Source organism: Pipistrellus kuhlii, unplaced genomic scaffold, assembly GCF_014108245.1.
Source record: "Pipistrellus kuhlii isolate mPipKuh1 unplaced genomic scaffold, mPipKuh1.p scaffold_m20_p_8, whole genome shotgun sequence".
NCBI lineage: Eukaryota > Metazoa > Chordata > Mammalia > Chiroptera > Vespertilionidae > Pipistrellus > Pipistrellus kuhlii.
Genome location: NW_023425584.1, coordinates 32,952,585 through 32,978,461, shown reverse-complemented (window position 1 = coordinate 32,978,461; position 25,877 = coordinate 32,952,585). Strand labels below are relative to the sequence as shown.

General features: G+C 42.0%; 1 protein-coding gene and 1 non-coding gene across 2 annotated transcripts in view; one reads left to right on the top strand and one right to left on the bottom strand.

Annotated features, from left to right (window-relative positions):
* The first annotated feature begins 5,993 nt into the window (after positions 1-5,993).
* The window catches only part of ADAMTS19 (ADAM metallopeptidase with thrombospondin type 1 motif 19), a 190,991-nt gene continuing 171,107 nt past the window's right edge, over positions 5,994-25,877 (top strand). The window contains exons 1-2 of the mRNA XM_036424499.1: positions 5,994-6,106; positions 6,650-7,296. Of these exons, the coding sequence (XP_036280392.1) occupies positions 6,010-6,106; positions 6,650-7,296 (744 nt within the window). The 5' untranslated portion in view covers positions 5,994-6,009. The remainder of the gene's footprint in view (positions 6,107-6,649; positions 7,297-25,877) is intronic.
* LOC118711991 lies at positions 15,029-15,217 on the bottom strand. The gene has a single exon (XR_004985924.1). It is a non-coding gene; the product is annotated as a U2 spliceosomal RNA (small nuclear RNA).

Here is a 25,877-nt window from a genome sequence, read left to right as displayed (position 1 = left end):
ATATTATCATGTATAGATTTGTGTAATCACACTATGATTAAGAGATAACTGCTTCATTATAATAATAAAACTTCCTTTTCCATTTATTGCTATATACTAATCAATACTCCTCCAAAACTTAATCCCTGGAAGCCACTGATATGTTTTCCATCATTATAATTATACAAGGGACCCAGTGCACAAATTTGTGTGCTTTGAAAGGAACTGTGGGCCATAAGGCTGCGGTGGGCACAGAGGTGGGTCTCAGCCCTTCCTTTGTGCCCCCGCCTGGCACCTCCTGCTGCGATCCCTGGTCCACTGACTGCTGGCAGCCCTGCTCCAGCAACCCCCACTCCCAAGCACTGACAGTGCCAGCCACACTCCCACCTGCTGATGGCATGGAGCGATTGGGGCTGGTGCCAGCAGCAGGTGTGAATGGGGCTGGTGCCAGCAGTGGGTGTGAGCAGCGGCTCCAATGGTGGCAGTGGATGTGAGTGATGGCTGCTGCCCTGATCATCCCTCAGGAGCAGGGGGAGGTGGAAAAGCCCTGAGGAGTGATCGGGGCCAGCAGACGCAGCTCAACATCCAACATCATGGATGGATGTTGCATTTTGTTTAATGCTTTTTATGCATCAATTAGTATACTCATGTGTTTTTTTCTTTAGCTTATTGTTATGAATTACATTGATTGGTTTTGGAATATTGAACTAGCCTTGCATTCCTTAAATAAGTCTCACTGGTCATATTACATTATTCTTTTAATATATTGTTGGATACAATTTACTATTATTTTGTTGATATGTATCTCATCTATATTCATGAGATACATTGGCCTGTATTTTCCCTTTTTGATCTGGCTTTGTCTGGTTTTGGTATGAGAATATTGCCAGCCTAGAATGGGTCGTGAATTATGGTCTTCTATTTTTGGGAAAGATTATGTAGAATTGGTGTTACTTTAAAAACAAATGTTCAGTAGAATGAACCATTGAAACCAGCTGGAACTAGATATTTCTTTTTTGAAAGCTTATTTTTTTTTTTAATTACAAATTTAATTTCTTTGCTACCTTAGAAAAGTTTTTAGTCAAATCTATATGATTTTTTTGGTGAGGCCACAGGTGAGGGTTTAGAGGAAAGTGAGGTAAACATTATTGGAAACTAAAGGAAGGGGAATTCTTGTTATATAGTGGCAATAATTTCACTACCACTTGTCTGCAGTAGAAAATAGACCTAGTGAACTGGTTCATCAAGCTCAGGACCTTTCCAAAATTTTTTTGTAGGTCCCATCTATTTTTTTCTGCTTATAGAACATGTGAAAGGAGAGAAGATAAACTAAAGAAAGACTGTTAATAAAAAGCAGCCAGGACTGGATGACTTCGAAATTGTTTAGCTTCTTTTTCTGGAAAATAATGCTAAAATTAAGAGCATATTGCATCATAGCAAAGACAAAATACGGGGCGCTTTTAGGAAAGCATGGCCTAATGATGAAGCCAAAGATGTGATTGTAATATCCCTTGTTAAGAAATCATAAAGATCACATGTGGTCATTCAGAGTATCTTTCAGTCGGAATGAAGGCCCTTGAAAGTGTTTAAGTGTGTATCTCCTAGATCCTTTCAATCAAACATTAGGGCTTTTAAGAAGTATAAGAGCACTGCTTCTCAGCAGTCTCATCAAATAGTCAAGATAGAGATGTCTCATCTTCCAGAAATTTGAGGGGGTGGCTTTTGTCTGAACTCCATAAAGATTCACAGAAGACTCACAAAGTTTGGAAAACAGAATTACATATGCAAAACCATTTCTGAACAGAAAGCGGCAGATACTCTATAAAATAATATGATCAAATGACTTAGTGATTTGCTTCAGATGAACAGAATTTGGTAGAAGTGATGGTGTATCCTTTTCAAGATTTGGTTAAAAGAAGACCATAGCTTACTATGGGGTGCACTCTATTGGAACACATATAATGAGCAGCCCTCAGGAGAGAGCCATGTGACTGGTTCCCTGTCTATCTTCAGAAACTGTAGACCTGGCTAAGAGTTTGATTGTAATTTTACGAGAGAAACTGAGCCTTAAATATCCAGCTTAGCTACTCCTAGATTCCTGATCCTCAGAAACCATTTGAGAAAATAAGTGTTTGTTTTTAACTGGTAGGTTGGTTATGCAGCAAGACATAATAAATACCTCTGGTACTTTGCCCTATAAATTCTAGTCATCTTGCTCTGTCTTCTCAAATCTGCTGGTCTTCGGTGCTCTGTTTAGACTTTTCTCCTTGTGCTGAAGCCTGGACATTGCCTTTAGGTAGTAAACTAGGGAAATTTTAGTGATATCCCATTTGCTTTCTTCCTCTACTAGATCATGGTATTAGGCTGCCTGTCGTCCAATGTCTGAAAACCATTTATATTTATATTTTTATTTTTTACATTTTGTCTGTTTTTCTAATTGCTAAAGGTGAGAGTTAGTTTGGTTCCTGATACTCTGTTACTCTACCATGGCCAGAACTAGCTTAAGTCTTTTTTTTTTTCTTAAATCCTCTCCTGAGGATTATTTATTTAGAGATGAAAAGGGAGAGAGATATATATCAATTGGTTGCCTCCTGTGAGAGCCTGATGTAAGAATCAAACCAACAACCCAGGCCTGTGCCTTGACCAGGAACTGAACCTACAACCTTGCACACATATGTCATAATCCTACCCTTATTGCTCTATCTCACCATATGTAATTTACTCAATTCCAAATCAGGCTAGTTCTTTCTTTCACTTACATCCACTTTAACCAATGCTCTTGTTTGCACATCTAAGTCTCTTCTAATTAGAGCACAGAAACTTCCTCCAAGTCATTGCTCTCCAGAAAAATCATACTGATGCTCCAACCAACGGAGCCACTGGCCAGGGCAGAGCGAGCTTAAGTCTTGATGTCCTTTTACATGTGAGTGCTATTGGGAGTTGGTATCCTCATGTAACTCAATGAAAGGGTTCTTTGTATTTCCTAAGATTTTATGGTTTCTTGGATGGGAAATTTTTTAAGATTAAAGTAGTGAGAGGCTTCAGGCCAATGAGCAAAGAGAATGAGGAAGGGCTGAAGGCATCAAAGCCACTTTTCTACACAGAAAAGCATGGGTTATAAAATGCAACATGTGAGCACCTTGTGTATAAGAACAGTTGGTTCCACTTACTCTGATGCTTGGTCACTTACACCCACTCCACAAAAGCATTGCTTGGTTGATGCTAGCTACCATCTGGTGACATATGTATTGACCTGTCTTAAGCAACATATTTTTCCCAGCTGTTCTTTTCTTTCCTCTAAGATTGGTATTGCACACATATGTCACAGTCCTGCCCTTCTTTCCTCTATCTCACCATATGTAATTTACTCAATTCCAAATCAGGCTAGTTCTTTCTTTCACTTACATGCATATGTGAAACTTACTCACATCCACTTTAACCAAAGCCCTTGTTTGCACATCTAAGTCGCTTCTAATTAGAGCACAGAAACTTCCTCCAAGTCATTGCTCTCCTACGCTTGTTCTCTCTGTAAACCAGAAAAATCGTACCGATAGTCGAAGATCTAATGTAATTCTGGGTTAAAACTGGAATTGAAGTAAAATACTATACAGACAGCAATTTCTATCATCTTCTAGCATCTTAGAGAATTTCTACACCTAAATCGCTGAATTAGGCAGGTTGATAAAAAATGAAAAGCAATCATTCCTATCTTCACAAATTGATCACATAGTAGGATAAATATGTAAACAAGTAATTGCAAACCAAATTATTTATAAAAGCCTTTGAAAATATACCAGTAACTTATAACAGTATTTCAAATGGGAGAGAGAGAAGAGCTTGCTGGGAATTAATCAGACCTTTTTGGATTATGTTAGTAGGGAACTCACAGAGACAACGTGTGTGTTTGAGTTGTATATTTAATTTAATCCTATAACTCATCTTGTTTTAAGGAATCACAAATGTATTCCAATAAATGCATACAAGTTAATATGCATTCCTACAATTTTACTCTTATATTTTTGTTGTCATTGTTAAAATTATAGAAAAATTGAAGATACACCCTATGGAGGTGTTTCATTGAAACTAGCCTTTTGTCTTAATGACTTGCTGTATTTATTAAAAATAAACTGCCTCAGATCTCTTGCCTAGTCTAAAATCTGTATAATGGAGTCCCATAAAAAGAAGTGTGTAGGTTCCTAAGTAACTCAGATATTTCTTGAGAGTCAGGATACCCACACCCCCACATTTTAGATCTTTAGCAAGACAAGGTTTGGAGACAAAACACTCCTTACAAACACACCTAGAGGGTCTTTGTGATTGTTTTTAAACTCTGGACCACTCAAACAAAGTACTCTAGGACCCTGCTTATTCAAACAATGGCTTTCCTTTGAAATAAGATCGTCTGCCTCCCTGAAAGGCATAGTGGTCACCTTTGACACAAGGAACAGAAGGTAAAACAACAAAGGATATGAAAATCCAACCTCAGTGCAGGCATTTAAAAAAAAAACTCTCACCAATTTGCATTAACTCTTATAGGTAGATGCCTGGCCTAGTTCAGAGGAAGCAAATGGCGGGTTAGATTAATCACCCTTGAGTCTGACTTGAAAGGTTTGATGTGGACAAGAAAAGAAGTGTGGAAAAGGGGTAGGCATCACGAAGAGCTTCAACAAAGAAGGCAATATTTAAGGATGAATTTTCCCCCAAAAGACAGAAATAGCAAAAATATATTTAATGTACATAAAAAAAGGCAAAATCATCTCACTTGGCCTGAGACCTTTAGAATACATTATTCAACATTGGTCCTCTTAATCTTACCCTCATTATGAGAGAGAGAGAGAGAGAGAGAGAGAGAGAGAGAGAGAGAGAGAGAGAGAGAGAGAGAGAGAGAGAGAGAGAGAGAGAAATTGATAGCACTGATTAACTGATTAATGGGAAGCCGGGAAGCCGGAAAGATAAGGCAGGATAAGGGGCTCTGAAATGGTCAGGATGTCTGGATGTCTTCTGTCCTGGGAATCTTTGAAGCCACACGCCGTGACGAATGACATTATCTCCAGACTTAGAGAATTCCTAGAGACAAAGATGGGAAGAAAAAAAATCAAAGGTCTTCGGTAAATGGGGCCCAGCTTTGTGCTTACATTTGCTCTAAAGTGTTGCTTTGTGTGTGATGTGCGGCGGGGGAATTCGATCCGAGGAGGAGCCTGAGGAAGGAGGCGGGGTGGGGAGAGGGAGGCACTCCTACCTGCTCACACCTCCGCCGGGGGTGGGGGAGCGGGCGCGGTGTGAGGATGCAAATCGGGCGCCCCGAGCAGCCAATCAGGGGTCAGGTGAGGAAATTTGGGTCCCCACCCCGTCCCCACTGGGCGTGTGAGCACGTGTGCGGTGTTCGGGGACCTTTGTCCGGCAAAGTCACCCTTGGCGGGCCGCCTTGGTCCCTTTTTCTGGTGGGATTGGTTTGAAACTCTTCTCCTCCAACATCCCACCTGGCACGCGGAGTCTCCCCCTGGTTCTCCCCCAAATCCTCTCCCGAGAAGACTCTGGTCTCGGGCGGAGGAGGCGTGTGCCCACCCTGGCACCCCGGGCGGCTGGGATCGCGGCACCCACCCCGGGCAGCTCGGCGGCGCGGCTCGGACCCCGCGGCTCTCCAGCCCGCGCAGGGCAGTCCTCCCTCCGTCTCCGTCTCCGGGCTGCCCTGACCGCCTGGCTCTTGCCGGCCCTCTGCTGACTGTGGGTCGGACCGGGGCTCCGGAGGAAACTCCTGCCGCGACCAGAACACAGAAAATATACTCATCACCTAATCCGCCAGGGAGCGGGGGAGCCGCGGGCTGCGGCGCTGCCTGCCCCCGCTCCTCCCCCCACCCCACCCCACCCGCCCGAGCTCGGGCAGCCTCTCGGAGTCACACAGCACCCCTCGCTCCCCCCGCCCCCCCGCAGACAAAGGGCCCGGGCAAACTCGCCGCCCGGCCTCCTTGCGCTCCGGGAGGCGGCGGCGCCCGCGGTGCATCGCGCAGCGCGGCGCGCGGGGAGCGCGGGATGGGGCAGCGCGGCGGCGGGATGCGCCTGGCTGGCCTCTGCGGCTGCTGCTGCCTCCTGTACCAGCTGGCGGTCCTGGCGGGCGGCGTCGTCGCAGGTAAGTGCTGGCGGGACCCGCGGGAGCCTCTTTCCGGGGTCCCCAGCGGAGAGGGGACGCGCGCGGGAGGGCCGGCGGGGAGCGGGGCGGTGCAGCCGGTGCGCGGGGAGCGGGGCTCAGGGGCATCTGGGCGCGGAGGACAGACGGGGACGCGCTCCGGAGCCGGCACGGTTCCCCCGGCCTTTTAAAAACCACCCCGAGGGGCCTCGTTTTCCTCCCGGAGAGGAGGGGTGCTGGGAAAGGTGCGTGCACAGCACCTGGTGGAACACGGGGACGTCCGTGCCCGGCTGGCTCTGCTCCGGCATGCACTGAAGGACACTGTCTAACGGTGCCGCTGTGGTCTTTGCACCTTCCCACCACCAAGGGCTGTCACTGCCCGTTCCCACTCCCTGCCCCCGCCCTATATAGCACTTTTATTTTGAAAACGCTGGGGTCTGTAATCTGATCGCCAGGCTTCGGGCCCGCCGGAGCCCCCGGGGCTAGACGGGTGGTCTGCGAGCCGGGGCGCCGCGCGCTCAGCCCGCACCTCTGTCCGCCCCGCAGGGCTGCAGCTCGGCCCGGACCGCGCCGCCGAGTGGGAGGTGGTGTTCCCCGCGCTCTGGCGGCGGGAGCCGGACGCCGCCGCGGGGGGCAGCGGGGGCAGCGCCGACCCGGGCTGGGGGCGCGGCGGCGGCGGCGGCGGCGCCTGGACGCAGGCGGCCGGCAGCTCCCGCGAGGTGCGCTCCGTGGCCCCGGCGCCCCCCGAGGAGCCGGCGGCGGAGGGCCCGTCGGAGCCCGGGCCCCGGCCCTCGCCGCCCCCCGGGGCCGAGGAGGACGAAGAGCTGGAGTCCCAGGAGCTGCCGCGGGGATCCGGCGGGGCTGCCGCCGCTGTGTCCCCGGGCGCCCCGGCCTCGTGGCAGCCGCCGCCGCCCCCACTGCCGCCCCCGGCCCCCGCCCCGCACGCCGACCCGGAGGGCGAAGAGGTGCTGCTGCGGATCCCCGCCTTCTCCCGGGACCTCTACCTGCTGCTCCGGAGGGACGGCCGCTTCCTGGCGCCGCGCTTCGCCGTGGAGCAGCGGCCGAGCCCCGGCCCGGCCCCCACGCGGGCCCCGCGCCCGCCCGCGCCGCCCGACGCCGCCTGTTTCTACACCGGGGCGGTGCTGCGGCACCCCGGCTCCCTGGCCTCGTTCAGCACCTGCGGAGGTGGCCTGGTAAGCCGTCCCTCACTGCCCCCCTCCCCATCCCCCCTCCTGCCCCCTTCCCTCTCCCCCTTCTGTCCCCCTCCCTCTCCACCTCCTCTTCCTCCTCCCCTTTGCAGCCCAGCCTGGGAGACAACCTATCTGCTCCCTCTGAGTCTCCTCTGTGCGCCCCCCATCTCCCCCCCCCCCATTTCCTCTGCCCTTACCATATAGGAGTTTTCACGCCCTACCGCGACTCTGTGAGAGCAGCTCTGAGCTGCACTCTGACAGCTGCCTCTGATGCATGCACACCCGCCCCAGGCCGCCGCTGCTCAGGGTCCCCCTGAAGGACAGGGGCTGAGCGGGCCCAGCGGAAAACCTGGGAGCTGTTGAGGAACGGATGACCTTGTAATCTAGCCAGTGTTCAAAGGGCTACGGTTCTGTGATGTAACACTGTCTTTCCTTAGGTTAGTACTTTATCTGGCAGTCGTCTCTTTTCTTCTTCCCACTCCACGGGGAAAGGGGCAAGTGTGAGAGCCTTGCTATGAGAGGCCTGGTGGAACTGGAGCGTGAAAGCCATTTGCTCTCTGTCTGTCTGAAAAATAGAGATCATCGTTCGTTCCTCCCCCCTCGCCCGCTCCTTCTTGAGGAAGGGTTAGGGATAATTGTTACCTCCTGTAAGTTGGCCTTCGCTTTGTGGTAAAGTATACATAAAGTTACCATTGTAACCATTTAAAAATTTATTTATTTATTTACTTATTTATTTATTTATTTATTTTACAGAGAGGAAGAGAGAGGGATAGAGAGTTAGAAACATCGATCAGCTGCCTCTTGCACACCCCCCACTGGGGATGTGCCTGCAACCAAGGTACATGCCCTTGACCGGAATCGAACCTGGGACCTTTCAGTCCGAAGGCCAATGCTCTATCCACTGAGCCACACTGGTTTTGGCCATTGTAACCATTTTTAGGCGTCCGCTTCAGGGGCATTTAGTACACTCACATTGTTGTACAGTCCTCATGACCATGGCCTTTACTGTTGGTTTAAAGCAAAACCCACACAATAATTGAAAATGCACAAGTGATTTGTGGCTTCCTTTTGTTGTTCCCAGTGAGCCATTGATGAAACCCACAAGGACTCATCTGAAAACAACCTGCCTATTTGGAGAAAAATCTAACAGTAATTATTTAATTTTTTTCAAAGTACTTAATCTTTGTGGATCTCATTTCCCTTATGTATAGCAGGAAATATCAGCACAGTCAAAGCTACCCAAAGCCACGAAATGGAAAAAAAAAAACAGTTAAAAATTCAACCAGAATGAAACTGGAATTTTTTTTTTTTTTTTTTTACCTATACCCTCCTAAGGTCCCATAGTCAAAAGATGTAAATTACTGGACAGAGCTGTATCTTACCAGAGGCTCATAATGATGAATATTCAAATGTGAACATTTTTAGCCATGAGTGGAAAAAAAACAAAACTGGCATGGAAAAAAATCACATGGAAAGCTTTTAAAAATGTTTTTTGTGGAACTGATGTTTGACCACCTCATGGGGGGTAGCGGGGTAAGAGGGGAGACTTTTTGTGGGGATTTCATTGTCCACTAGTATTCGGCCTGGGATTAAATAATTGCATCTAGAAAGGTCTTGGTGTGATGGAAGGGAAAGGGGATAAAGCATTTCACTGTGTTGAAATGTGGGCTTTTGGTCAGATTTTCCAAATGAGCTATGCCTTCTCTCCATACTTAAGGGAGCAAAGTTAGAATTATGAGTAGGTTTTTTCATAGACTGAATAGGAGTTTGACATACCTCCCTGTTTATCATGTTGGACGTATACTCATTTTTCCTGTTAGCCACAGATGTATATGTTCTGAACTGGGAAGCCTTTGTTATTGAGGAAAACTGACATTGCCAGCAATACAGTATAGCAGTCAGACTTTGAGTAAAAAAGTTAGGCAAATAGCCAAGAAGGGTGGGTTTGTTACTCAAGACTCTACCGTGCCAGCCCTTCCCCTTACGAGGTGGGTAATGAGAGAGGGAGCATACTTTGTTATCTGAGCCCTAATGCTGGCTCATTTTCAGGTGATCAACAAGTTCCCTACCTCTCTGGAATTCAGTTTTCATAAGTAAAATGAGACAATGGGATGATTTCATAAATAATTGGGTGATAGAATTAAAATTCCACTGGATGTCCAATGTATTCTCAGTCCCATGTCAGGGGTGCACGGATCAGTAGAGGGACATCACATACAAGTAGATAAGGCATAGATCATCACGAGACAGTGACATACTGACATGATGAACAAAAAAGTATGCCTGAGGTCAAGTCCCCTTTGGGGAGTGAGATGAGGAAGGCTTCCCAGCATTTAATTGGATTTTTAACTTGGGAGAGACTTCCTCCCGGCAGAAGAGAGCCAAAGAGTGTTTCAGACAGAGGGGAGAGACGGAGGGAGATGTGGAGCTGCACAGTGTATCAAGGGAATAGAAAATTGTTCCCCAGGATGAGGCCCGAAGACTCCATAATGGGAAAGGCCCTGGAAAGCTGGTGAGCTCAGATCTCAAAAGCCTTGTGTGCTGAGGACAGGCCGCTCTGGCTCATATGGATTAGCACTGGACTACATTTCTGCTTCTTTCTATTTCCAGAATCCCGTGATCCTGGAATCCTGACTTGAGGAATCATGCTGCTGTCTTTCTATGAGGTTGAATGATTTGTTAATGTAACCGCCTTTAATTGGCAATAAATAGGTTTTTCTTCCCAGTTAGCAAAGATTTCAGGTGGTCAGTGGCACGTTAACGATCACTAAGTATACCTTCCCTTCCCTCCCTGAACTCCTCAGCACCTTTGGTTGCTGCAATCATCATCTGTCCAGTATTGCGAGTGGTGGACATTTATGAGATGGGTCATTCAGTCTCCAGTTACCAGTCTGGCTGGTGCTGGGAAGGGAAAAGTGCTAGAATAAAATTGGATTCAGGGCCAGGTGCTGGCTTTTCAAAGTTCTTAATCTTTCTGGGTCTCATTTTCCCCATTTATAAAATGGATAAATTGTTTTTTATCCCTAGCAATGAACATATAAAGTGTTCTTACTATTTCCATTTCTCCTTATTCGTCTCTAACAATGAATAACAATCTGATTTGAGGCATATGTTTGATGTAAAGGGCACACAAATATAGTACTGTACTAAAGCAATTAAACATTTATTGAACAACTCCTTTGAGCAAGGTATTGTGCAGATACACAGAATCCAAAAAGGAGATGAAGAAGTCTTGGTAGGTTACAAGGAGCTCACAGCAGCTGGGCCCACCAGTCGCAGGTGTCAGCAAAAAAATAGAGCAGGTTGAGATATGTATAAATGCAGGGATGCCCCAAGTGCTGTGATGGTACTGTATTGTCCATCTCTCTTCATTTCCACAGCATTGTAAGATATCTAATTTTTAGTGGATATGCAATAACAATCACTAGATAAAACATAACACATGCATCACTTTATTATGTTTTAAATAAATAATCTCTATTAAAATACAAAAAAGCAACAAATAAAATTCCATGAAAAAGTGCAACAATTATAGTTCCACAAAGTTAACACAATACTGACATACACATGTGCGCTTGTGTGCGCGCGCACACACACACACACACACACACACACACACACACACTCTAAGCACTGGGCCATGGTATACTAATCAGGACATACCTTGCCTATGGTTCTCTTAACATGGACTGCTGAAAAGCTTATCAGTTATATTTAGATTATTTTTCCAGGATGATAAAAAGCGACTCCTAAAACTTTACTTAAATTTAGTTTTACACAGTAGTCATTTTGATGAGTTCTGAATCAAAATGCAGCATTGTATAAATTACGATTTAAAAAAAAAATTTTGCCATTTAATCCCTTACTTCAAATAACATATTTGATGCCATGGCAAATGTTGAATAACTTAAATATTTGGAGGTACCTGTTTTAGAAAAGGTACTTTATCAAGTACTAGCATGAAAGCAGGAGGGGAGGGTGTCGGGGCAGGGATGGGGAAAGGAAGTGCACAACTAGATCAGGGTTAGAAGCGGAATCAGCATCCACATGGAAACAGTAAGATCGCAGACTAACCTCACACGTCTACCTTCTTTGTTTGATCCAAATCTTAGGAATGACAGAAAATCTATTCCAAATAAATCTAAAGCAATATTATAAAAGAATGCCATCGGTGCTTCAAACATTTTGAATATCTCTTGAAAGATCGAAGCAGTTTGGACTGGATTAATGGAAAACACATATGGATGTTAGGAAGCATCTGTGAATGGTGGGCGCTGTGCCAGAGGAGCTGCTGCACAGGCAGTGGGCAGAGGGGGCCCTAGAACGGCTCCTTGACTTTCTCTGATTTCCAGTTCTGCCAACAAGTGGAGGCCAAATGTGTGTCCCTGAGCAAGAGCACAAAGAATAGAGACAGAGCTTCGCAGGCATGTGGGTGAGTGCAGAGGATAAAGAGTCTTCTACTCTCCAAAGATGAACTATCGGTTCCCTGGACCCAGGAGAAGGTCCCACCTGTCTTACCAAATAACTGGGAGAGAGCTGGGTAAGCGAACCAGTCAACAGATAAGTGAGCAGCAAAACCAAAAAGGGATGAGCTGACACCAAGAATACCTTCTAAAAAAAAAAAACGAACCATATAAAAGAGAACCCTCAAACTCTGGTTAATTATTAAGCAACAACATGAACAGAATAAAATAAAACACTTTCACAGAAGATTAAAAGTGGATATATATTTATGGAAAAATACGCTTAAAAAAACAACAACAGCTTCTATTTGGGAAAAATGATTAGGTACAACGAAACTAATTTTTTTGATCATTAGAATTAAAAAACTTCATATATGAACTAATCAGTCAGTTTGTGATCTAGAAGATCAAGCCCAGAAATGATCCCAGAATATATTATAAGGGATAAAAGGATACAGAATATGAAAGAAAAGTTGTGAGCCAAAAGTGTAGATCTAGATAATCCAAATTTTTCTAATAGGAGTTCATTTTTAAAATAAGTTACAGGATAGAATTTTTAAAATGCATGAAATGCACCCTAAACATTTAATTCTAATTTAAATCACCAAAATGTATATTCATCTGCCAACCTTTGGATATAAGGCCAGATACTACGTACTCTTTTGAGTGTAGGTCACATAACTGGTGTTCCAGGTGAGCCTTACCAGCTGTGCACCAAACCAATTTCCAATGTAGGTTTCTGTATTTGGGATAAAAGTTAAAGAGAAATGCAAGGCAATTTGTGTGTAGAATCCTGGCCCCTTCATTTATTTTTTTATTAAATATACTACAGGCCCAGTGCACAAATTCATACATGGGTGGGGTCTAGCCCCCTGCCTCCGACTGGGGGGGCGGAGATAATGGAGGTGGGAAAGATAGTGGTTGTGCTGGGCACCTCTCCTGGACACTTGACTGATGGTCTAGAGTCGGACCATCACAGAGCAGTTTTCCTCCTGATCACTGGTCATTCAGGTTCCTGATCTATGATGGCTAGAGAGTGTTCACTTAGAATCACTGAAGGTCACATTTCAGTGATTGGGGTGGGAGGGTCTGGCAGGGGGTAGGGTGGTAGGGGGAGGGGCCGCAGGCTATTGGTGGCCGGCCCTGCCACAGATTGGGCTGGCTGGTTGCTGCAGTGGGTGTCATAGCCACTGGTAGTTCTGGTCGTTCTGCCGTTTGGTTGCTAGGCTTTTATATCTATCTATCTATCTATATCTATATATCTATATCTATCTATCTATCTATCTATCTATCTATCTATCTATCTATAGATATAGATTATAGATATAGATATAGATAGATAGGAATAACATTGGTTAATAAGATTATATATAAGTTTCAGGTGTACAACTTTATAGTAAACATATGTATACTCTATTATGTGCTCACTACCCAAGGTCTAGTATTCTGTCACCATATATTTGATACTCTGTTTAATCTCTTTGTTCTCCCACCACTTCTCTTTCCTTCAGGTAATCATAAAAAACTACTGTCTTTTGTTTATTTGTTTCTTTTTGTTTTATACCCCACATAAGAGTGATTGCATATGTTTCTTGTCCTTTTCCTTGACTCATTTTACTTAGCATAAGTAAATACTCTCAAAACCTACCCATGTTGATGCAAATGGCAGTAATTCATCTTTTTTAATGGCTAAGTACTATTCCATTGTAGATATAAGCCACATCCTCATCTAATCATCTGCTGAGGGATACTTAAGTTGTTTCTATGTCTTGGCTATTGTGAAATGCCACAGTGAACATAAGGATACATATATATTTATGAGTAAGTGATTCAAAACCAATTTTCAAATATTTCATAGTTGTTTCATCCCAAATGAAATAGATCTATCTATCTATCATCTATCTATCTAACTTTAGCAACTTATCTGTCTCAAGTTTTCCAGGAAATCTTCCTGGAAACAAGCACACCTTTTGCAGAGTTTACTGGCTGCTAATATTAGTGTCTGATTAAATTATATAATTGCAAAATGTTGTGCATACATTTGTTCAGACAAATATAGCTGATTTTTGGTAAACATGCAGGCCTACTGGTGGAAATAATTGTGTACAGCAAGACAAGGTAGCAATCTACAAACTGAGCACTTACGTTACTTCAATGTAATTTTATTTACTTACTAGAGGTCTGGTGCATGAATTTGTGCATGGGTTGGGTCTCTCAGGTTGGCCTGTGGAGATTGGGCCCCTGCTCATGCCTCCAGCCTCACAGCCCTGCCAGGCACCCCAGCTTGGCCTGGTGCTGCCCCCTCACCTGCTCCAACATCCTGCCTGTGGGAAGTTGATCAGGGGCTGGCCCCCCGCACATCCCCTCAGCACCTGGGAACTGGGTGGCAGCCCTGCCCCCACCACCACTGCTGGCCACCATCTGTGGGATGATTGGCAAGGTGATTGGGCCCCTGCTCACACCCACCTTGACCTGGTGATGCCCACTTACCTGCTCCACCATTCTGCTGCAGTCTTGCTCTTGTCTGAGCCCATCAGGACCAGCAGCACCTCCACTGCATTGCCAATGCCCGCCATGTTCTGTGCCACCCCCTGGTGGTCAGCACACATCATAGCAAGCAATCAAACTCCCAGTCTTCTGGTCAAACTACCAGAAGGGACAATCAGAGTATTAGGCTTTTATTATATAGGATTTTTGTGTTATGGTAGGCTGAGATCTTTTCATATTTTTATTTTAATTTCCTTTACTGTAAACTTTCATATTCCCTACTCATCTTTTCCATTAAGTTTTTGGTCCTTTTCAGATTACAAAGCTCTATTTTTTTCAATTTTAATATTATTTCCATTTCAGTTGACATTCAATATTATGTTATTTTCAGATATACAGCACAGTATTTGACAGTTACATAATTAAAAAGTGATTCCTAGAACCATACATAGTTATTGCAATATTATTGACTACATTCCTTATGCTGTACTTAAATTCCTGTGACAATTTGTAACGGTCACTTTGTACTTCTTAATCCCTTCACCTTTTTCACCCAGTCCTTCAATCCCCCATTCCTCTAGCACCTGTCAGTCTGTTCTCTGCATCTGTGAGTCTGTATGTTTTATTAACTTTGCATCCCAGGAATAAATCCCACTTGATCAAGATGTATAATTTTTTAAATGTATTACTGAGATCAGTTTGCTAATATTTTGTTGACATTTGCATTTGTGTTCATCAGGGACATTGGCCTCTAATTTTTTTCTTGACTTTCTTTTTTGTCCCTGAGGGGGTGCACTGCTCCCCAGAGGTACTGGAGTATCAGGCAGTGCTTGGCGTGGGGAGAGCAAGCTCTTATTCGTCTCTTTGCTCCAAAAATTCATTAATATGCATTTCTTGGATAGAGGACATATTGGATGTTAATTTATAAGAGCAGATACCTACTCTTGATCTTAGCCAAAAGGTTGAGATGCGATGGTCTATAATTTTCTTTTCTCTTTTTTCTTTTTTCTTTTCTTTCCTTTTCTTTTCTTTTCTTTTCTTTTCTTTTCTTTTCTTTTCTTTTCTTTTCTCTTCTCTTCTCTCCTCTCCTCTCTTCTCTTCTCTCCTCTTCTCTTCTCTTCTCTTCTCTTCTCTTCTCTTCTCTTCTCTTCTCTTCTTCCTTCCTTCCTTCTTTTTTTCTTTTTTCTTTTCTTTTTTTGTAATGTCTGTCTTTCGCAGGTTTTGGGATCAGGATAATGCTGGCATTGTAAAATGAAGTTGGGAGTCTTCCTTCCTGTTCAGTTTTTGGAACAGTTTGACATGGGCCCAGGCTGGCTGCCACCGATACAGCCTCTGGCCAAGTGGGAGTTGGAGAGGACAGGGCCTCAGGGAGTCAGAAGGGTGGGGCTCGTGGAGCTCACCAGACCGATGCCCTGGAGGGGAAGTTTTTAACCCAGGGCAGGTGGTGCCAGTGGGCTGTGCAATGGGAAGACTCATCGCAGGGGCATTAGGGGTTATCCCTGAAGCCACAGAGCTGTCTGTCCTCGTGTGACTGATACCCCCTGGGCTGCTGTTCCTCTGCTGGTGCCAGGGGGAGTGCCTGAGGTAGTCTGTGAGTTGTCCTTTTCAGAGGGAGCCTGAATTCCCAGCAACCTTCAGTCTTACCCAGGCATGGATGGAATCCCCATTGAATTTCACTGCCGGATGTTATGTGGGCTTCTCTTCCTGGTTCTTGTGCTATGGGCTGGGGAACCTAGTGTAGGGTTCAGGGAGGACCTTGGCAGCTGAAATATCCCTCTGGAATTTCAACTGATACACCTAAGTGTGGAGTCAACCCATTTTGTGTTTCTAACCCTCCAGTCTCGCTGTAGTTTCTTCTTTATGCTCTTAGTTATAGGACTTAACGTTGAGCTACTCTTTTTTAAAATTGATTTTTAGAGTGGGAGAGAGGGAAGGAAGGAGGGAGGGAGGGAGAGAGGGAGAGAGAGGGAGGGAGGGAGGAGGGAGGACCTGGGGATTGAACCTGCAACCTTGGCATATTAGACAATGCTCTAACTCACTGAGCTACCCAGCCAGGGCTTCAGCTACTTTCAGATGGTTCTGTAGGTTGATTGTTCTGTGATTTAGTTGTGTTTTCGATGTGGACATGGGAGGAGAAGAGTTGAGCTTCCACTTACGTGGCTGTCTTGAACTCCTATCCCCCAGGAAATTATTTAAGGAAATCTTCAAATATTTGTTATTCAACATTAAAACAGCACATTTTTACTGTGCTCTCACACAACTGAATGTTTTTTTTTTTTTTTTCTTAATTGAAATTATATTTTTACCCCAGATGGTCTTAAGGTCTTTATGTTTGCAAAATAAAGAGTAATCAGAGGCACTGCAGGTTCCTGATAGATGGGAAGGATGCTAAATTGGGGATGTAATCTGACATACTTTGAGGCTGTGGGAGAACCAGTGGTCTGTCTTGGATTATGATTGGGGTGGGGGGAGGGGGTGTTCCTGAAAGGAAGCTTTAAGATTCCCCGAGCCAAGTGAGGATCATAATTTGATGCAGAGTGCATTCAGGGTGCAGCCATGGTGAGCACATCATCTTGTCTCCATCTCATCTTTATTCTGATGCCAAGTGCTAGACTGAGAGAAGTGAGAAAATGGGAACTCAGCCATTTCAATGCTCCCAGATATTTGAGCAGAGTTATTGCATGGCGGTGTTGGGAGGCCCCTGGGGATGAGATAGACTGGGCCTTGCCTTTTCCAGCAGGAGAGAAAGGATTTCATTTCATAATTAATGTGCATAAATATGCAATAAATTTTTTTAGGCTTTAGCTCAGATAATTAGGGGATGGGACTGATCAACCCAGATCAATTTTGGCATTATTAAGCAGCTTCTGTTTGCCTATTGCTTTCCATTAAATAAAATGAGATCTAAACAAATTTTTTTTTTCTTCACAAGCACTTAAAGATGTTTTGCCTCAGATTTTTATTCCAGCCCTCTTACCTCTGCCTGGCTTCACCTAAACCACAGGACCGTCTTCTGCAGAGAGCCCATATCATCAGTAACTGGCTCCTGCTTTTGATGCCCTGTTTCTGAGAGTCTGGTGTGCAAACTCTTTACCAAAGTCATGCAGTGGGGGTGAGGCAGAGGAAGGTGGTGTCTCTGCAGTTAAAACTGGGATTTCAGGGTGTACCTCAAACCTAAGAAATATATTTAAAAAGAATCCAAGGTAATTCCAGTGCAAACTGGAATTTGAGGGCAGCCACTCTAGTGGCTTGGAAAACTCCAGAGCTCATGATATTCAGTGACTAGATTTGTATTCACCAAACTTTATATACCCTAGGTGTTTTGAATGGATTTTAATACTCTTTTTTTTTTTTTTTTTTTTTTTTTTTTTTTTTTTTTTAACTCCAATGATAGTAAAGCTGGATACTTTGTCTTTATTTTTCACCTCCTCCCAGGAACCCTATTAGATTTCATTGAGCTACAAAGAATTTTATGAACTTCAAGTGATTATTTAACAGGCTATACAGTACCTATGAACTAGTTGGGAGATAATGTGATAGGGCCTTAATGCCACTATGAATGTTTTTGAAGCAAATAGAGCAGATTATTTCAAACTGTCATCCACTGTTTTGTGGGTGATATAGCTGGAGAATGAGAATATTATATTATTAGATGTTTCACAATAGTTACTCTAATAAGATGAAGTTGTTGAAAAGTAAAGGAGGAAACATACCTTTAGGTTGAGAGGGGCCTACCATACTACCAAGTTCAGATGTGGATAAATGAAGATGGAAGCACAGATCTACAATGTAGAGGGATCTCAGAATATCAGGAAACTCTTTGTGAGAGATTGTCTACGCCACCTGGCAGTGCAGTGTCATCAGGTTAAGAAGACCTTGGACGTGCATAAGAATTGAATGATAAGCTTACTCAAATGGCAGAAATAAAATAACGTGTTTTATCTCCTCATTCACATCCTAAGAATTTTTATGTCAAGCCCCGACTTGTGTGGCTCCTTTGGTTAGGCTTTGTCCCACGTACAGAAAGGCTGTTGGTTCTATTCTTGGTCAGGGCACTTGCCTGAGTTGAGGGCTCAATTGCCGGTAGGGGGTGTGCAGGAGACAGCTAATTGACGTTACACTCTCACATAGAAGCTTTTCTCTTCTCCCTTTTTCACTATCTATAAGTCAATAAACTATTCTTTTAACAGCCAAAAAAATAAAGTAAAAAAATAACATGCTATGAGGAGTGGCCAGGCAAATAATTATATTAGCTAATCTAATTAGTGCAAATTGTCTCTGTTATAATTTGGATTTAAATGTATGTAATAGCAACAAAAATGTGATAGACATATCTCCATTACTAAAGCATTATATTGCCAGCAAATATTTAGTGTTCAGTTCATAGTCAGTTGATAGAGGAATTTATGTGTATTTAGCATAAGGTCTTTGTGTTATCTGATTCTGATTATGTGCTTGAAGATAAATATAACTTCAAAATGCTATTAAAAATAGGAAGTAGAAGTAATTTATTATGGAAATAACAATTATGTGTAAATATAATTAACAAAGTAATGTCTGAGTAATTTATTGTGGACCTATCTGTCTTTTTATAAATATAATTATTTTATCTACTAATATGGATAATTTCTGTGTCTCAAGAACTCTTTAATTAGAATTGTGATTAATAATGTTTTAAAAGTATTGAATTTAGTAACTTAAGATTAAAGTTCCTACTTAAAAAACTTTTCAAGTAGAAACTAATTATTTCTCATTAGTAAGGTAGATTCATGAATATTTTGAGCTGACTTTCCAATATAACATATTTTAAAAGATAGTGTGAATGCCTTTTTTTCTAATATCTTTCTTCTGGTATGATTTACATGCCATAAGATTCACCCAAATTTATAAATCCGTGGTTTTTAGTACATTTACAAAATTTAAAGTATTTCCATCATCCCACAGGGTTTCTTTATACCCATCTGCAGATATCCAGTTCCAAGCAACCATTAATTTTTCTCTCTCTGTAGATTTGCCTTTACATCTTATGTCAATGAAATTACATACAATTTGGTCTCACTTCTTAAACTTAGTGTAATGTTTTTTGAGGTTCATCCATGTGGTAGCATGTGTCAGTAGTTTAGTTTATTTCCTTGCTGAGGAATAAATCATTATTTGGATAGAACACATTTTATTTACCCATTCATCAGTTGATGGGCTTTTGGATTGTTTGCACATTTTGGTTGTGATGACTAACGCTAACATGAGTATTTGTATACAAGTCTTGTGTAGAGAGATTTTTATTTTATTTCTGTTGGGTAAATATGTAGGAATGGAATTGCTAGATCATATTGTAAATTTATGTTTAATATTTTACAAAGCTGCCAAATTTGTCTCCAAAGTACTAAGCCATTTTAAATTCCCATCAACAATGTGTTAGGATGACAGTTTCTCCTATTTTAACTCTTCTTGAGATTGGTTAGTAGTAGCTTGTGGTTTTAATTTACATTTTTCTAGTTACTAATTATCTTGAGCATCTTTTCATGTGCCATTTCATAGCCACTGCTATATCATCTTTGGTGAAATGTCTGTTCACATCTTTTGGCTGTTTTAAATTAGTTTTTTTTGGGTCTTTCTACTCTGGAGTTCTTAGAGTTCTCCATATATTCCGGATGTAAATATTTTATCAGACACACGGTCTACTAATGTTTTCTTCCAGTCTGTCTGTTTCTATTCATTTACTTAATAGTGTCTTATAAAGCCAATTAAAAACACACACACTGAAAATAATCCAGTTTATCAATTTTTCTCTTTTACTGAATGTGTTTTTGGTGTTGTATCCAAGAACTTTGTCTTAATTCAAAGTCACAGACATTCTCTTACATTTTCTTCCATAATTCCATTCTTACATTCAGGCCTATGATTAATTTTAAGTTACTTTTTGTATATGGCATGAGATAAGAGTCTAAATTAATCTCTTTGCATATATGTATCCAGTTTTTTCTCAGCATCATTTGTTGAAAAGATCATCCTGTCCTCATGAAATACCATCCATAGAACTTTTGTCAAAACTTAATTAACCATAAAGGTAAATTTACTTTTAAACTATTAATAATGTACTTTTGATCTTTATGTATCTCCTTATGTCAGTACTGTACTGTCTTGATTTATGTAGCTTTATAATATGCTTTACATGCAGGAAATTTAAGTTCTTCAATTTTGATTTTCTTCTTTGAAACTGTTTTAGCTCTTCTGGATCCTTTGTATTTCTATATAAACTTTAGATTGTCAATATCTCCAAAGAGCCTGCAGAGACTTTAATAGGGATTGTATTTAAAGATTAATTTTGGAAGAGTTTCCATCTTAAACAATATAAAATGTTATTATTATTATTTTTTTTTAGCTTTCTGGAAATAATGATCACTAGAGCAATCATTAAGGGATATCTATGAATACCCCATTGATTAAAATGAACAAAATTAGCTACTGTAGTTCATTTATATACTAGTTTATAAAAAACCAGTGACCAGCTGGAACCGGTTTGGCTCAGTGGATAGAGCCTTGACCTGCGGACTAAGGGGTCCCAGGTTCGATTCTGGTCAAGGGCATGTATCTTGGTTGCGGGCATATCCCAGTGGGAGGTGTGCGGGAGGCAGCTGATGGATGTTTCTCTCTCATGGGTTTCTAACTCTCTATCCCTCTCTCTTCCTCTCTTTGAAAAATCAATAAAATATATTAAAAACAAAACAAAAACAAAAACAAACAACAGTGACTGCAATGACCAGAGACCAGAACAACCAGAGACCAGAACACCATGGCCCCTGGCCCAGGCTGGCCCTGCCCCCGGGGAGCATTTAGGAGTGCCCCTAGGCAATGTGATAGGGTGCGAGTTTGATGGAGGAAAGTAAAGAAATGGGGGGAAAGTCTTAAGGGTCTGCGGGGTTGGGATGGTTGGCCCATAGTAGGTTTGGCGTGTGCTGGGGAAGGAAGAGGAAGATCGGATTGGAAAAGCACAGTACCTTTCTCGTTGCAAACCAGGACGGTGCCAGCAGTGGCCTATGGGCGGTTGTTTCATGAGTGTGCTTGGGACAGGCATCTTCCTGGCAGTGGCGCTCCCAAAATTTCACTGATTCCACGTAGTGAACAGCTATCAACTTCAAAAAACAGAAAAATCCTCTCCAAGGCTACTGAAGGAAACATCACTTGAGGAGCTAAAAAAAAACCCCAGAAATAAGGGACCAGAGGATTGTGGGATTGCGGAGGACACCTGGGCACCTACCGCTGCAACATGAGCCTGTTATTGCGCATGTGCACAGTCAGCTCTATAGCCCTCAGTCTCCCGCTATTTGGATGTGACTTCTGGCGGGAAATTATTTCAATTGAGGTTTGCCGGTGAGGAAGATCAAAATTAAAGGTTTTGTTACCTTGGTTTGAAGCGAAGGAAAATGGGATCCTGACGAATAAGAAACTTTGGAGATAGTGCAGGGCAGTTTGTTGAGAGCTCAGAAATAGAGTTTAATTGGGATAGAAATCCTGCTAATAGCCCATGATGCCTGAAATCTGAGAACTCTACTTTTAGGTTTTCCAGTTCAAGTTTTTGGAGACTGCCTATTAAAACATTTCCTGGTTGGAAAGTGTTTGTATAGAAGCTCATAAGTATTAAGTATTTGCTGTGTTTACCATGCTTAGCTCTCTCTGAGGAATATGGAATAATGTTAAACGCCTCACGTTCTCCAGAAGTTTGAATTTTAAATAGAAAAAATAGAAATATTAAAAATAAAAAAGAAGAAGCTTGAGTTTCAGAGGCAAAATCAGGCAGGCAGGTGAGCAGTTAGAGGCGATCAGGCAGGCAGGCAGAGCAGTTAGGGGTGATCAAGCAGGCAGGTGAATGGTTAGAAGCCAGTGGTCCCAGGAGAATTGCAAGAGGGTGCAGGCTGGGCTGAGGGAACCCACCCCCCCATGCAAGGATTTTGTGCAGTAGGCCTCTAGTATTATACTGTTTACAATGGACTAGACTTAAAATTCATAAAGGATTTATGAAAACAAGTAATCAAAGCTATTCATTTGATGGTATACAAATAAGGTAAACAGAAATAGGAAGTCATACAATTAGTAATGTCTTTGCAGGATTAGGGCATGAATTCAAGTATAAGTTCAATATTGTTTCATATACCCCACTGCTGTAAAAAAGACCAAAGTTGTTAGGATAAGGGGTCACATCAAATAAACAATATATACAAAAGAGCTAACAGCATATAACTCAACCTTGGCAGGAAGTAGATTTTAGTTGTAAACAGTCAGGGTTATTCTGAAAATATAGACCTCTATCCACATTATTGAGTGTGTTCACTCAAATAGAACCAAGAATTCCTTTATTAAAAGCCAAAGCAATATATTCTTTGGTAATCTGAGTTTAGGCTATAGGAATCATGACTGAAAAAAATAGTAAGGTGAAATAAAGGCCCTTAGTTAAACAGTTAAGTATCTATATATATAAAAGCCCAAGCAACCATTTCGATTAGACAACCTGCCAGTAGCTATGACGAGCACTAACCACCAGGGGCAGATACTCAATGCAGGATCTGCCCCCTGGTGGTCAGTGTACTCCCACAGTTAACTTCCCGAGGCCAGCCAACCTCTGGCGGTTCCTCCTCCCAGCCGGCTAGCTCCTGTCGGCCCCAATTGCTGGCCACACCAAGGGACCCCCACTCATGCAGGAATTCATGCACTGGGCCTCTAGTTAATTTAGTAATGATATAAAGGAGCCTAGTAAAGGATAGAAATACTGTATTTAGTTTATTCTAATAGATTTTTTTTTTTTTTTACATTTTACATAGGGCTGTTCCATAACACATATCTTAGAATCGATGGATTTTGATATGAAAGCAATGTGGACTTGGTGTCATTTTTAGGAAGTGAATATTTATGAAGGCCTAGTTGTAACTGTTGTCCTGGAAATTTTGGCTTAGGAAGGAACAGGAAGTGTGATACCTGAATGGTTCTATTTAAATTTTTGGTTTCAAATTATGTATGGAGCTATACAGAGAAAAGCTTTATAGTTAAAAAAAAAATTTTTTTTAAAAATTGATATCAGAGAGAAAGAGATCAGGAGAGAGAGAGAGAGAAACATCAATGATGAAAGAGAATCATTCATTGGCTGCCTCCTGCATGCCCCACACTGGGGATCGAGCCCACAACCGGAGCATGTGCCCTGAGCGGGAATCCAGCCCTGACCTCCTGGGTCATTGTCGATGCTCAGTCATTGAAACACACGAGCTGGGCTATAGCCTTTTTTTTTTTTTTTTTTTTTTTTAATGTGCTTAAAAATCTGCTTGAGTTGTCTCTAGGTCAGGATTAAACCATTTTCAACTGTGTAAATCTTATATTAAAACTGAGCTTCAAGGGGTAAAATGATGACCCAGTAATTTTATTAGGAGGGATGTTTTGGATCAGAGGAAAACGGACAGGACGTACATACAAATGTCGCTTGAAAGTTGGGACCACATCTTAGTTGGTAATATGGTAAACTGAAGAAATACATTTTATCAGTATTTAATTCCCACGATTATTTATTTTGCATTTTCAGTTTCTATAGTTCCTACCCCTTGTCAGGCCCCAAGAGTTGATATAATCTGTATGAACTGACACAACCTCCCTATGAAGGAGGCAGTGTCATGAGGTGGCCAGTGGGTGGAAGGATAAAAGAGAAGTGAATTCATGGATGTATATTTAGAGTATGTTTTAAGCTTAAGAATATGGAAACCTTTTATTTCTGCTTGAAATGCCTTTGGAACAACATGCTAAAGCACCCTGGGGGATAGCCCAGCAGTGCACATTACCATGGTTTAAAAGGTCTCCAAAGCCTTTGCCTATCGTTAGCTCAGTTGTAGTATTTTAGTAAGTGTTCTAATAACTTGGCTGCTCTTGCCCTTGGCCATGGGATTGCCACAAGGGCACCGTGTCCAATTTTGGGGTGTTTGGCCACTTGATCTTACGTGTTCCAAACCTATTACTAACTCACCATAGGCTTGTAAGAGACTGCATCAGACTGTACATTACAGCTGCACAGTCAACTGTACACCTGGTCTTTCTTGCATTTCTTTCCATTACCTATCCCTCTAGGAGACATACACATTCAGTCCTGTGTTCAGTGCTTCCAGATTCTCTTATTTTGGCAATTCTGGATTTCAATTAATTATAGTCTTGGAGAGTTAAAAAAGTAATACAAGGGAAAGAGAAAACAGTGGAGGAACACTGTAATAATATAAATGGTTATCACCATGATAACAACATAGTTTTTAAAATACCTTCCAGTTTATAACCTGCATTTACAAAATCTTTGGTTATAGTTTGTCTACACATTTTTAGAAAGTAAGTGACTTACTCAAACATGTGTTTACATCTTTAAAAACTTATGTGTAAATCTAGTTTTTTTTTTTTTTTTTTTTTTTTAACGGAATTATGTTTTAAGGGTACTCTAAGATGTATTTATGTAAGGGAAACATATAGTAATATTTTTTGGTAAATAAATAATAACCCCTAATTTAGTATCACTTTCTTAGTACAATTAGTTTGGAAATGCCTTTATGTTTTACCTTTTAATAATTTAGGATTTTTTAAATACATTTTAAAGTATTCAGAACTTTACATATGAAAAATAAGAATAGTTTTCTATGCGCTGGCAGTGGTAAGTAGTAAATTATAAGAAACATCCCTGCAAAAAAGGAAAGGCAATAGTCTTTCACTAATAATATTTATAGGGGCAGGAAGATTCACCTCCACCTTTTTCTTTATCAAATCAGTGTCCAAATGTATCACAGTTTGTTTATTTTTAATCTACTCACCTACTGATGGACACTTGGATGCTTTCATATCTTGGCTATTGTAAATAATGTTGCAATGAACATAAGGGTGCATATATTATTTTGAATTAATGCTTTGGGTTTCTTTGGGTATATTCTCAGAAGTGGGGTTGCTGGGTCATAAGGCAGTTCTATTTTTAATTTTTTCAACATTGGCTGCACCAACGAACAGTGCATGGTGGTTCCCTTTTCTCCACATCCTTGCCAACACTTGTTGTGTGATGATTTATTGATGCTAGCCACTCTGACAGGTGTGAGGTGAATCTCATTGTGCTTTTATCTTGCATTTCTCTAATGATTAATGATGTTAGCACCTTCCCATGTGTTTGTTTGCCATCTGTATGTCCTCTTTGGAGAAATGTCTATTCAAGGTCTCATCCCATTTTTAAATTGGATTGTGTGTTTTGTTTTGTTTTTGTATTATGTAAGTCCTTTATATATTTATATATTTTGGATATTAACCCCTTATCAGATGTATCATTGGCAAATATGTTATCCCATTCAATGTCTTTTCATTTTGTTGATAGTTTCCTTTGCTGTGCAAAAACTTTTTAATTTAATGTAGTCCCATTTTTCTTTCTTCGTTTCCCTTGGCTGAGGCAATATACCAAAAAGAATATTGCTATGAGAAATGCCTGAGAGTTTACTGCCTATGTTTTCTTCTAGAATTTTTATGGTTTCGAGTCTGACGTTTAAATCTTTAGTCCACTTTGTGTTTATTTTTGTGTTTGGTGTTAAGATGATAAGATGATCTAGTTTCATTTTTTTTTTTTTTTTTACATATCTGTCCAGT